The sequence below is a fragment of the Ostrea edulis genome, chromosome 8 (assembly GCF_947568905.1).
Source record: "Ostrea edulis chromosome 8, xbOstEdul1.1, whole genome shotgun sequence".
NCBI lineage: Eukaryota > Metazoa > Mollusca > Bivalvia > Ostreida > Ostreidae > Ostrea > Ostrea edulis.
The window spans coordinates 9,729,054-9,743,817 of record NC_079171.1 but is presented as its reverse complement, the minus strand read 5'-3'; the positions used below and the strand labels follow the sequence as shown (position 1 = coordinate 9,743,817).

At 36.6% G+C, this 14,764-nt stretch overlaps 1 protein-coding gene across 2 annotated transcripts in view; it reads left to right on the top strand.

The window, feature by feature from the left end:
• LOC125661046 (uncharacterized) overlaps positions 1-14,764 on the top strand; it is a 40,710-nt gene that overhangs the window by 18,424 nt on the left and 7,522 nt on the right. For both annotated transcript variants that reach the window (XM_048892916.2, XM_048892915.2), the window contains exons 5-11: positions 4,656-4,821; positions 5,988-6,108; positions 6,791-6,929; positions 7,668-7,827; positions 10,409-10,547; positions 11,348-11,495; positions 13,544-14,279. In XM_048892916.2, coding sequence (XP_048748873.2) covers positions 4,656-4,821; positions 5,988-6,108; positions 6,791-6,929; positions 7,668-7,827; positions 10,409-10,547; positions 11,348-11,495; positions 13,544-14,279 — 1,609 coding nt within the window. The remainder of the gene's footprint in view (positions 1-4,655; positions 4,822-5,987; positions 6,109-6,790; positions 6,930-7,667; positions 7,828-10,408; positions 10,548-11,347; positions 11,496-13,543; positions 14,280-14,764) is intronic.

Below are 14,764 nucleotides of genomic sequence, written 5' to 3'. Positions count from 1 at the left end.
TGAACAATTACAGTAAAACACGCTTATAGTGAAGTGCTGGTGATGAATAATTACAGTAAAACACACTTATAGTGAAGTGCTGGTGATGAACAATTACAGTAAAACACACTTATAGTGAAGTGCTGGGGACAAACAATTACAGTAAAACACGCTTATAGTGAAGTGCTGGTGATGAACAATTACAGTAAAACACACTTATAGTGAAGTGTTGCAGACAAACAATTACAGTAAAACACACTTATAGTGAAGTGCTGGTGATGAACAATTACAATAAAACACACTTATAGTGAAGTGCTGGTGATGAACAATTACAGTAAAACACACTTATAGTGAAGTGCTGGGGACAAACAATTACAGTAAAACACACTTATAGTGAAGTGTTGGGGACAAACAAATACAGTAAAACACACTTATAGTGAAGTGTTGGGGGACAAACAATTACAGTAAAACACACTTATAGTGAAGTGTTGGGGACAAACAAATACAGTAAAACACACTTATAGTGAAGTGCTGGAGTCAAACAATTACAGTAAAACACACTTATAGTGAAGTGCTGGGGACAAACAATTACAGTAAAACACACTTATAGTGAAGTGCTGGTGATGAACAATTACAGTAAAACACACTTATAGTGAAGTGCTGGGGACAAACAATTACAGTAAAACACACTTATAGTGAAGTGCTGGTGATGAACAATTACAGTAAAACACACTTATAGTGAAGTGCTGGGGACAAACAATTACAGTAAAACACACTTATAGTGAAGTACTGGGGAGGAATAATTACAGTAAAACACACTTATAGTGAAGTGCTGGTGATGAAAATTACAGTAAAACACACTTATAGTGAAGTGCTGGGGACAAACAATTACAGTAAAACACATTTATAGTGAAGTGCTGGTGATGAACAATTACAGTAAAACACACTTATAGTGAAGTGTTGGGGACAAACAAATACAGTAAAACACACATATAGTGAAGTGCTGGTGATGAACAATTACAGTAAAACACACTTATAGTGAAGTGCTGGGGACAAACAATTACAGTAAAACACATTTATAGTGAAGTGCTGGTGATGAACAATTACAGTAAAACACACTTATAGTGAAGTGTTGGGGACAAACAAATACAGTAAAACGCACATATAGTGAAGTGCTGGTGATGAACAATTACAGTAAAACACACTTATAGTGAAGTGCTGGGGAGGAATAATTACAGTAAAACACACTTATAGTGAAGTGCTGATGATGAACAATTACAGTAAAACACACTTATAGTGAAGTGCTGGGGACAAACAATTACAGTAAAACACGCTTATAGTGAAGTGCTGGTGATGAACAATTACAGTAAAACACACTTATAGTGAAGTGTTGCAGACAAACAATTACAGTAAAACACACTTATAGTGAAGTGCTGGTGATGAACAATTACAATAAAACACACTTATAGTGAAGTGCTGGTGATGAACAATTACAGTAAAACACACTTATAGTGAAGTGCTGGGGAGAAACAATTACAGTAAAACACACTTATAGTGAAGTGCTGGGGAGAAACAATTACAGTAAAACACACTTATAGTGAAGTGCTGGTGACAAACAATTACAGTAAAACATGCTTATAGTGAAGTGTTGGGGACAAACAATTACAGTAAAATACACACATATAGTGAAGTGCTGGTGATGAACAATTACAGTAAAACACACTTATAGTGAAGTGTTGCAGACAAACAATTACAGTAAAACACACTTATAGTGAAGTGCTGGTGATGAACAATTACAGTAAAACACACTTATAGTGAAGTGCTGGGGAGAAACAATTACAGTAAAACACACTTATAGTGAAGTGCTGGGGAAAAACAATTACAGTAAAACACACTTATAGTGAAGTGCTGGGGAGAAACAATTACAGTAAAACACACTTATAGTGAAGTGCTGGGGAGAAACAATTACAGTAAAACACACTTATAGTGAAGTGCTGGGGACAAACAATTACAGTAAAACACACTTATAGTGAAGTGTTGCAGACAAACAATTACAGTAAAACATGCTTATAGTGAAGTGCTGGGGAGAAACAATTACAGTAAAACACACTTATAGTGAAGTGCTGGGGACAAACAATTACAGTAAAACACGCTTATAGTGAAGTGCTGGTGATGAACAATTACAGTAAAACACACTTATAGTGAAGTGTTGGGGACAAACAATTACAGTAAAACACGCTTATAGTGAAGTGCTGGGGACAAACAATTACAGTAAAACACACTTATAGTGAAGTGCTGGGGACAAACAATTATAGTAAAACACGCTTATAGTGAAGTGCTGGTGATGAACAATTACAGTAAAACACACTTATAGTGAAGTGCTGGGGACAAACAAATACAGTAAAACACATTTATAGTGAAGTGCTGGGGACAAACAATTACAGTAAAACACGCTTATAGTGAAGTGCTGGGGACAAACAAATACAGTAAAGCACACTTATAGTGAAGTGCTGGGGACAAACAAATACAGTAAAACACACTTATAGTGAAGTGCTGGGGAGGAATAATTACAGTAAAACACATTTATAGTGAAGTGCTGGTGATGAACAATTACAGTAAAACACGCTTATAGTAACGTGCTGGGGACAAACAATTACAGTAAAACACACTTATAGTGAAGTGCTGGGGACAAACAAATACAGTAAAACACACTTATAGTGAAGTGCTGGTGATGAACAATTACAGTAAAACACACTTATAGTGAAGTACTGGTGATGAACAATTACAGTAAAACACACTTATAGTGAAGTGCTGGGGAGGAATAATTACAGTAAAACACATTTATAGTGAAGTGCTTGTGATGAACAATTACAGTAAAACACGCTTATAGTGAAGTGCTGGTGATGAACAATTACAGTAAAACACGCTTATAGTGAAGTGCTGGGGAGAAACAATTACAGTAAAACACACTTATAGTGAAGTGCTGGGGAGAAACAATTACAGTAAAACACACTTATAGTGAAGTGCTGGGGACAAACAATTACAGTAAAACACACTTATAGTGAAGTGTTGCAGACAAACAATTACAGTAAAACATGCTTATAGTGAAGTGCTGGGGAGAAACAATTACAGTAAAACACACTTATAGTGAAGTGCTGGGGACAAACAATTACAGTAAAACACGCTTATAGTGAAGTGCTGGTGATGAACAATTACAGTAAAACACACTTATAGTGAAGTGTTGGGGACAAACAATTACAGTAAAACACGCTTATAGTGAAGTGCTGGGGACAAACAATTACAGTAAAACACACTTATAGTGAAGTGCTGGGGACAAACAATTACAGTAAAACACGCTTATAATGAAGTGCTGGTGATGAACAATTACAGTAAAACACACTTATAGTGAAGTGCTGGGGACAAACAAATACTGTAAAACACATTTATAGTGAAGTGCTGGGGACAAACAATTACAGTAAAACACGCTTATAGTGAAGTGCTGGGGACAAACAAATACAGTAAAGCACACTTATAGTGAAGTGCTGGGGACAAACAAATACAGTAAAACACACTTATAGTGAAGTGCTGGGGAGGAATAATTACAGTAAAACACATTTATAGTGAAGTGCTGGTGATGAACAATTACAGTAAAACACGCTTATAGTAACGTGCTGGGGACAAACAATTACAGTAAAACACACTTATAGTGAAGTGCTGGGGACAAACAAATACAGTAAAACACACTTATAGTGAAGTGCTGGTGATGAACAATTACAGTAAAACACACTTATAGTGAAGTACTGGTGATGAACAATTACAGTAAAACACACTTATAGTGAAGTGCTGGTGACAAACAAATACAGTAAAACACACTTATAGTGAAGTACTGGTGATGAACAATTACAGTAAAACACACTTATAGTGAAGTGCTGGGGAGGAATAATTACAGTAAAACACATTTATAGTGAAGTGCTTGTGATGAACAATTACAGTAAAACACGCTTATAGTGAAGTGCTGGTGATGAACAATTACAGTAAAACACGCTTATAGTGAAGTATATGTTCACTATAAGCGTATTTTACTTTAAGTGTGAATTCATTGTAAGCATGTTCACTGTAACCATTTTTTACTGTAAGCGTGAATTAATTATAAGTGTGTTCACTGTAACAGTTACTGTGTTTTACTGCAAGTGTTAATTCATTATAGGTGTATAAGCTGTAACCATGTTTTACTGTAAGTGTGAATTCATTATTAGTGTGTACACTGTATCCACGTTTTACTGTAAGTGTGAATTCATTATTAGTGTGTTCACTGTATCTGTGTGTTGCTGTAAGTGTGAATTCACTATAAGATTGTTCACTGTAACTGTGTTTTACTGTAAGCATGAATTCATTATAAGTGTGTTCACTGTAACTGTGTTTTGCTGTAAGTGTAAATTCATTATAAGATTGTTCACTGTAACCTACCTTCCTCATTAATTGTTGAAATGTTTGGCATGAGAAATTTAAAGCTATTAAGTTTTGGCCAGACAGTAAGTGTTTTGGAACAAAAGATTGTTTCAATTCATTGTATCTCAGTGGTTCATCAAGTGGAATCGCACTATAATGCAATAAATGATCTATGTAAGTTCCTTGAAACACGTTCATAACTCAGTTACACATGACTGATTTTGCAGGCAGTTCACGGACCTGATGAGTTACTTATACGTATTGGACAACATTAACGACTTATCGTCCCCAGACAAAATCACCACCTTCTTTGTTCCCAACGACAACGCCATGCAGAAGATCCCCTTACAACAGCTCAATAAACTCCGGAACGACCCAGTGGAGCTACAGAGGGTAATCATTCTTCACATTTTGATATCAGTTCATGCAGGATAAACACATTTTCCCATTGAGAATAAACACATTTTCCCATTCAGAATAAACACATTTTCCCATTCAGAATAAACACATTTTCCCATTCAGAAATAACACTTTTTCCCATGCAGGATAAACCCTTTTCCCATGTAAACTCTGGAACTACAGAGAGTGGTCGTCATTTTCATTCCCTTAAACTACGTACACAGAGAACTTAGGCCTATAAAAAAATAATTACTTGGTTCTCAGGCCCATCACATCTGTTGAAAGAATAAATATTAATCATTTTATCTCTTAAAAAAAGATTGATTGATTGATTGTATCTTGCTTAACGTCTCACTCGAGAATTTTTCACTCAATATGGAGACGTCACCAAGACCGGTGAAGAGCTTCAAATGTAGGCCTATGCTCGGCGCTTACGGCCATTGAGCAGTGAGGGCTCTTTAGCGTGCCACACCTACTGTGACACGGGTCATCCGTTTTTAAGGTCATCTCCGAGGACCCGTGACATTTACATCTGATGCCGAACGTTTGGCGATGGAACTGTCACTACCTGTTTTACCGACTTAGGTGTGTCGCGGCCGGGATTCGAACCCCGGGCCTTCTGCTTAAAAAAAGAAGATATAATTTCTTTCTTGTGCTCTTTCAATGCCAAAAAAAAAAAGAATTATAATAGATGGATAAAATTTGGAATCCTGACTGCATTTTAGAGACTCCCATCATTGAAATGTTTTACCTAAGTCTCGGTCATCCTGATGTTTGCATAAACAGTTAAAAATTTTGCAAATGGCCTGCAAGATTATACAATTCCAAATATGTCGTTGTAATGGTGTTAATAATTCTGTAGATACGAAAAGACACCATGATTATTCCAGCTGCCATAACACATTGTGGGAGATGTTTTTCTGATATTTGCTCTATGCTGGATCTGTTTAAAAGCCATGAGTTTAGAATTAAGGAAAAACAATACCATCATCTTTATCAGATGAAAATAAAATAAAAACCACTTCCCTTCCTCATATATTTTTGACAAAATTGGCCTGAGAAGCAAGCAATCAAGTTTTTTGGCCTTGCATATTCCAACTATATGTTTATATTTAGATGGACAATTTTTTGAGAAAAAAAACCTATCTTTCATTTGACAGATTCTACAAGCTCATTACATTCCTAGCCGAGCCATGTTCACCAACTGTGTCTCCCATAACGAGGGAGCCCAGAATGCTAAAGGTCAACCCGTGACCTTCAGGAAACCTTCTGGATACAATGGTAGGTCAAGATCGCTTGAGTTTGAACTGGTTGAGAATGGGTGTGTTTGCTGCGCTATATTACTGCTTAGTCAAACTTCATGTTGATATTGTTTGGTTGTCCAGACCAATAGATGAATTTAAAATGGGCATGCAGTGTTGATGTAATTTAACTTACTTCTTGAAAATACTTTTGTTTTATAATTGTATCTTATACAATTTATTTTTTACTGTTAAAGTGGTAATGTATGCGTGGGGGAAATTCACACTAATTACGTGGTCATGTAATAAGTGCGTAAATTTTCCCCACATGTATAGTTATAGATTTTTGATATGAAATGTATTTTTCCCCCATGCATATTGATCGACGTGGGAAAACGCAAACTTAACCCCCAGCGTAAATAATCACTTTTACTGTATTCTTTTAACATGCAACAGTACTGTTAGATGACGTTTCTGAAAAAATAATGCTAGTGGATTTTTCAAGTAGAAGCTGAAAAATACCCAAAAACTTTTGAAGGTCTTGAAGAATTCTTGAAAATGGCCTGAATCGGTGCTTGAAAATGGCTTTAAAAATTGTCATTCTCTGTATGAATCATGAATTTAAGTGAAAATGTTTGAAAATTCCAATTTCATAAAGATACGAGTGACTTAACGGTAAACTTACAGTTGATACACTCCTGACCTTTGACCTCTGATTGCAGTGTACGTCAACAGTGACGGAGTGAGTGCGGCCATCATTGAAGGTAACATCACGGTGTCGAACGGAGTGGTGCACGTGGTGGATCAGCTGCTCGGATTCGTTTACAACAACATCCGGGAACAGATCCAACAGGAGGGATCGTATGTTGTTAAAATTCTGATTGGCAGGGAGGGGGTGTGTCAGGGAGAGGGGGTGGGAGGGGCGTGGTGGATCAGCTGCTCGGATTTGTTTACAACAACATCCGGGAACAGATCCAACAGGAGGGAATGTATGTTGTTAAAATTCTGATTGGCCGGAAGGGGAGTGCATGTGTCTAGGAGAGGGGGTGGAAGGGGCATGTGGTTTGTTTACCAGGGCCCAGTACCTATATAGTGATTGATCTATTGTCTATTGGTCTGCCTTGTGTCCAGTAAAATTTTTCAAATCACCCTCTCTTTTGAATCAATATGGGATTGATGAAGATTCATTTTGTATTTTTTATTTTTTTGGTGGCACCAGACACCACCTGAAGGTAAACACACCATGGAGTTAGTTTAATTGGTTTGGATGTCAAATTTCATGACATCTTCATACAGCTAGATTTTGATTGTTTTAATTCAATCATGTTTATGCTACAAATAAACATTTGACTGGGTTATCTTTGCCCTGTGTTTTCTGCCTTTCTGTATTTCCAAGTATACATGTATTTGCCCAGACACAGTTGTGTTGAAAGAGAGATAAAAGGAAAAAGTGGTTTTAGCCCAGTCTTAGTTAAACCAACTGCAGGGTGCATGTGCTCCACTGATAATGAGGGCAAAAAGGACAAATATAAAACGAGGGCGAATATTTCCCAAAATTCAGTATGTTAATTCTGATTTTGCTGCGCTGATGTTTTTCAGAAAATTTGAACAGTTGATAAATCTGGGTACGGAGACCGTGAAGAATTCCCTGGTCCAGCCGTCCGGAGTGACCGTATTTGTTCCGCTGGACACTGCCTTCCAGAAAGTCGCGAACATCCGCTGGGCTAATCTCAACAGTAACCAGACTCTGGTGGACATGGTGAGTCTTTGGTTGGTTGTATGTACAGTAAATCGTTTAACGTCCCGCTCAAGAATTTTTCACTCAAATGAAGATGTCGTTTTTGTTGGTGAAGGACTGTAAAATTTAGGCCTATGGTCGGCGCTTACAACTAGCTCTGAGTGGGGAGGGATATATTTATCTCATACGTGTGGTGTATATTGCAAGTGAGATAAAGCATTAGCTTTATCACACGCCCGTTTGATAAAGCACTTCCGGTCCGAACTACTTTGGACACTGTCCCCGCTTTGAAAGTAAAGTAAATTTTAATATTTAAAGTCGACACTATAAAGACATTCAACAAACCAACACAAGCTCTGTATAGCTTTTTAACCGACTATGGATGACATATTTTCTGTGTTGATGCATATTGATGCATGAAATAAAGTGTATAACTTGTTATTCTGTATTTATTTAGAATTACTTTTATTGCAAAATTAAAACATTGCATTGCCCCCATTGACATATAATGCAAGTTACCGGCCATAAAAATGTCAACTCGATCAATAACTACAAAAAAATTATGATAAGAAAAGAATGAGATGTCCACACTATTATCAATAAGGAATCAACCGCCTACAAGACAGGCCTAATCAAAAGTACCTCAACATGCTGCAGTACTAAGCATTCACAAGCACAGTACGTCTCTTTTCTTTGGAGCCATATATATTGAATGTAATAAATCTCAACAGCTTTACTTAGTACTAACTTACTAATTTTAAAAGTGTCTCAGGATTTCCTCTCACCCTCAGATTCAAAGAAACTACTTGAAAAAAATCCAATTTACACAAACACCTCTACTTTTCATTGTAAACTGTTGAACATTTTAATAATGCTGCATTAAAATTATATTTTCAATGATCGTTGTTACACATCTTTATTTCAAAAAGACGGTGACATCAAACTTTTACCAGAAGGTCAGGCATTAATGTAAAAAAAAAAAACCCACCAAATACTCTGTTAATATTTGTTATTTTGTTGGAATGACAAAATCGTTATTAATTATAAAGGATATCCCTTCTAAAACAATTTTCATCCATGCTTTCTTTTATAAAAATGTCCTTTGTAATTACATGAATCGATTATATGCACACTGTTTTTCCCGCGTAAGGAAGATTAATAAGCACGACGCCCGAGCCACAGATTCAAAACAAATTTAATTAGCTGTTTCTACCATATTGAAGATCATCTTCAAATTAAGCGGAAAGAAGACATACGTATGAGATAAATAGAACACCTATAATTACGTATTTTGATATTTTGGCAAGCCTCGCAAATAAATACACCATATCAAAATACGCAGTATAGATATCCTCTATTTATCAAGCCACACCTGATGTGACAAGGGGCCTCAGTTTTTTGCGGTCTCATCCAAAGGACTGCCCCATTTAGTTGACTCTTACGACAAGCAAGCGGTACTGAGGACCTCTTCCAACCCTTATCCTGTGTGGATCCCCATGAGACTTAGATTGGTAAACGTTGCTGCTGAGGTTGTTTGGTGTTGGATATTGTGTTTGTGGAAATGTGCGACTCATTGATTCCTCACAAGAGTTAACGCAGATTTTCCATGATTTATGCAATGTAATGTGAAAATATGTTTACTGAAGAAATTCAAAGCCGACTGGTCAATAATGAAAATCACTTCACTGCAAGCCTGAATTCATAATAAGCTTGTTCACTCAAATGGTGTTTTACTGTATATGTAGTTTCACTTTGTAAATCGTGTAACAGTATTTCATCATTATCAGAAGTATTAACAGGCGCTTGTCGAGGGGAGTAACTACAAGATAAAACCCTTAGTGAAAATTCTGTTTTTTATGCCCGGCCATGAATATGGCCAGGACATTTAGTGATTGTCATATATCTGTCCTTCAATCTGTCCATCCGTCACAATTTGCAAAAGCCTTTTTTGTTTTTTGGAAACTCGGTACTGACTGTAATAATTGTCATAAAAAGTTTATGCAAATCATTCAGATGACCTTGAATTTCTATTCCCTATCGCATACACCAAATTCAGATTTGTTGCAGCTACACATTTGATGTAAGGTATTGTGAAGATTAAGCCTCTGTAATGAGCTATGACCGTTGTGAGGATTAAGCCTCTGTAATGAGTTATGAATGTTGTGAGGATTAAGCCTCTGTAATGAGTTATGAATGTTGTGAGGATTAAGCCTCTGTAATGAGTTATGAATGTTGTGAGGATTAAGCCTCTGTAATGAGTTATGACCGTTGTGAGGATTAAGCCCCTGTAATGAGTTATAAATGGTGAAGATTAAGCCTATGTAATGAGTTATGAATGTTGTGAAGATTAAGCCTCTGTAATGAGTTATGAATGTTGTGAGGATTAAGCCTCTGTAATGAGTTATGACCGTTGTGAGGATTAAGCCCCTGTAATGAGTTATGACCGTTGTGAGGATTAAGCCTCTGTAATGAGTTATGACCGTTGTGAAGATTAAGCCTCTGTAATGAGCTATGACCGTTGTGAGGATTAAGCCTCTGTAATGAGTTATAAATGGTGAAGATTAAGCCTATGTAATGAGATTTGACCGTTCTTGTACTTTAGGTCTTGAGACTGCACATTCTGGAACCAAACAATCAGATAATCATTTCATCATTGCCGGGCATGAGTGGATACGAGAGTCGGCAATACAGACGAACCATGTATAGCAACGAGAGAGTGACGATTTATAATGAGAGAAACGGTGAGTATATAGAAACACATCATAATAACGAGAGAGAGAGACGATTTATAACTAGTGTATAGAAACACATCATAATAACGAGAGAGAGTGATGATTTATAACTAGTGTATAGAAACACGTCATAATAACGAGAGAGAGAGAAACAATTTATACTAGTGTATAGAAATACATCATAGTAACGAGAGAGAGACGATTTATAACTAGTGTATAGAAACACGTCATAGTAATGAGAGAGTGATGATTTATAACTAGTGTATAGAAACACGTCATAATAACGAGAGAGTGACGATTTATAACTAGTGTATAGAAACACATCATAGTAACGAGAGAGAGATGATTTATAACTATTCTAGTGTATAGAAACACGTCATAGTAACGAGAGAGAAACGATTTATAACTAGTGTATAGAAACACGTCATAGTAACGAGAGAGAAACGATTTATAACTAGTGTATAGAAACACGTCATAGTAACGAGAGAGAGTGACGATTTATAACTAGTGTATAGAAACACGTCATAGTAACGAGAGAGAGTGACGATTTATAACTAGTGTATAGAAACATCATAGTAACGAGAGAGAGTGACGATTTATAACTAGTGTATAGAAACACATTATAGTAACAAGAGAGAGTGATGATTTATAACTAGTGTATAGAAACACGTCATAATAACGAGAGAGAGACGATTTATAACTAGTGTATAGAAACACATCATAATAACGAGAGAGTGACGATTCATAATGAGTTTGTTTAGAAACGTGGGTGAGAAATCAAAAATATAAGTTTGATTGTGTTTGTTTAGAAACCTGGGTACAGGGAGGGAACGTGAAGGCCCGAGTCATCCGGCCGGACATAAAGACAGTTAATGGCATGGTACATATCATCGACTCAGTGCTGGGTATTCCCTACCTGGATCTTCCCATGCTGATCTGTCACGATGTCTGGTTACTGTAAGTACAAAGAGGTCACGATTGTGTACTGTTAATACAAAGGGGTCACGATGTCTGTTTACTGTAAGTACAAAGAGGTCACAGTGTCTGTTTACTGTTAGTACAAAGAGGTCACGATATCTGTTTACTGTTAGTACAAAGGGGTCACAATGTCTGTTTACTGTAAGTACAAAGAGGTCGCGATGCCTGGTTACTGTAAGTACAAAAAGGTCACAACGTCTGGCTGCTGTAAGTGCAAAAAGGTCACAACGTCTGGCTGCTGTAAGTACAAAAAGGTCACAACGTCTGGCTACTGGGTTAAGGAATCTTTGGAATTTCCTCATTCTGTGACTTCGCGGGTATGTTAAGGCAGGTCATGCTTCATTTATGCACGTAAACTGCATAATTTTTAAAATCTATCTTACACAGAGAGAGGGAGCTACTAACTTTTAAAACTATTTTGGTTGTTTACATATGAGAACATTTTGTATCATAACAACATGACAAACATGCGCTTCCGTATGACGTCATTGCATGACTGTTATAAATAGATCATGGAGGTACCTTAATAGAAAATGTAAAAGTAACACATGATCCCAAGATTTAAATATTGGTCTAACTGGCGATAATGACGGTAAAATACCCATAGTATATCAGAATTACTGATAGAATCCTACCACTTTCAATAAGAAATAATTATTGAACATTTAAACACGAAACCATCTAGGCCTAGCCCATGTTTTACATTTTGCACTGATGCTATGCAGGTTTCTTTAAAAGTTTTCTTAACCGACGATTCTATCAGTAATTGCCGTGTACATTAGTTTATTGACCTTTCAAACGGTGTATAAAAAGTCTCTAAAAGTATGCAGCCTAATGTGCTACTTTTGCAGTTTTATTCCAGTCTGTGACAGAGGAAAATCGGATCAACATGCTAAATGGAATGTTTTCTCCGTTAAACAAAATTGTTAATTAATCAATAAATTCTCAGCGTTTCACATATATATTCCATATATCCCATGTCATATATTTCAAATACTCCACATTTTGTCGATATTTGCATGGTACACATAAACAAATTCCTTGCATGTGTCAACGTCACTCGATGTATAGTCATGACGTCATCAGTTTACTTTATTATTGATCAGACAGAAATTACACGACATCAGTATAACATTTCGAATTTCGTTGGATCTTAGTAACTGCATGGTTTATTTTATGCATAAATGAAAATAAAATAAAAAATAAAATCGGAATTCAATATATACTTAGTGATATACTTATTTCAATTATGACGTCACATTGTTTCACGGATTTTATCCCAGTTAAAATTGTCATAACCTGCCTTAACGTACCTGCGTTGGACTTTAACATTTTGATATACGGGGGTGTTTTTTTTTAACCAAAGATTCAGCTCCTTATTAAATCAGATTGGCCTTAAGGTATTCCATGTATAATGAAAGGATAATGAACAATTTTGAAGGATTTAAATCTACATAAATGTTTATTGTTAAATAATGATGAAAGTGAAGCAGATGAAATTCACTTGACTGGTAAATGATTAGAAGCTGACCTTTTTGCACTTAAGACTTTTTGGAAGAGTTGTCTGCCATTTGTAAAAATTAGAAAAATCTAATTTTCTAAAAATGTGTGTGGTCAATGATTAATTTTATTTCATATTTTCATTAAGAGAAAGTGTATGTAACTTTCTACCAAAAGATTTGTATGGAAATATAATTTCTTTTTAAAATATTGTAATAAAACATGCTTTTCCCATATACTTCAATGTTAAATTCTAGGTGAAATAAATCAAGCAGTAAACAAAATTTTGAAAATTCCTATGGTGGATTATTTTTATTTGATGAACCCTTCAAAATGATACCATGGTTACAAAAATTCCACCATCCATTTATTAGATATGAAATATGGTCATTATACATTGAATACCTTAAGTCTAACAGAAATATTTTGTATGAAATGGATATTAAGACAGGGCAGTGTTAAAGGGGAAAGGGGTGACATCCTCTCTCATCTATAAACAAATACTATTTTTTTATCTTATGTTTTAGGAGGACCTATGACTATATGAGACGAGTTGGACTGAAGAACTATTTGACAGATCGGAGATTCACAGCCGAGAAGTGCAGCTTCGAGATTTATGGATATCCTCCAAATTACGGATCAGCGGCCACATCCAACCAGGGGACGACATGCCCCACATATTGTGGACAGGCCCAATATCAGAACCAGTATCCGTGTAATTCGGCCCAATGTCAGTCTAACTCCATGCAGTGTCCAGCCTTTTGCTCCCAGTCACAGTACCAAAATCAGTCTCCGTGTAACACGGCCCAATGTATCAACTCCAACAACAACAACGGCGGCGGAACATCTACTTGTCCCACGTACTGCACCAACTCCCAGTATGCCAATCAATACCCGTGTAACTCGGCGGTGTGCACGTCTGGAGTGAACTGCCCCGCCTATTGTTCGCAGGCACAGTATGCTAACTCCCAACAATGCTTGAGCTGTAATGGTGGATCCACCAACCAATGTCCGTCTCAATACATCAGCTACTGCAGCAACCCAGCCAACTCCAACAACAGCCCGTGCAATTCCTACCCGTGCAACATGCTTAATAATTTGAACACTGGGTCTCAGAGCTCGTCCCACGACCTCGGGTATTGTGGCACTACAACGGTGGCGTGTGACTTCACGGTCTTCGTTCCAAATTCCAGCGCCATTGATTATTTTTCTGTGTCACTGAATGGCTACAAAGTAATGAGGGACACACCCAGGTTTCAGTGGGTAAGTCTACAAAATTCATGTTTATGATAAACATTGCCTAATGTTAATTAAATCCCCACCCCAATCAGAAGAAAGCATAGTGCTTACAATGTGGAGAAAGCTTTTAGTATATATGTATTTAGATCATTAATTTTAGATTTATTCAAATTAAACATCAGATAATAGAACTACATGAAATGAAAATCACTTCACTTTAAATATGAATTCATTATAAGTGTGTTCACTGTAACCGTGTTTTAATATACAGTGGAGCCTCGGTAATCCGGACGCCATTAATCTGGACACTTCACCTTCCGGACGATTTTTCTAGGGAACAGAATTTTTATACATTATTTTGCATCATTAATCCGGAAATTCGCGTTCTGGATCCGGACGGTCACTTTTTACTACAAAAGGTTATAATGCAATGAAAATTGTACCGTTAATCCGGACGGTAATTATGTTTAAAAGGGAAGGTCTGTGTCGGACAATTTTAGCAAGGCGTA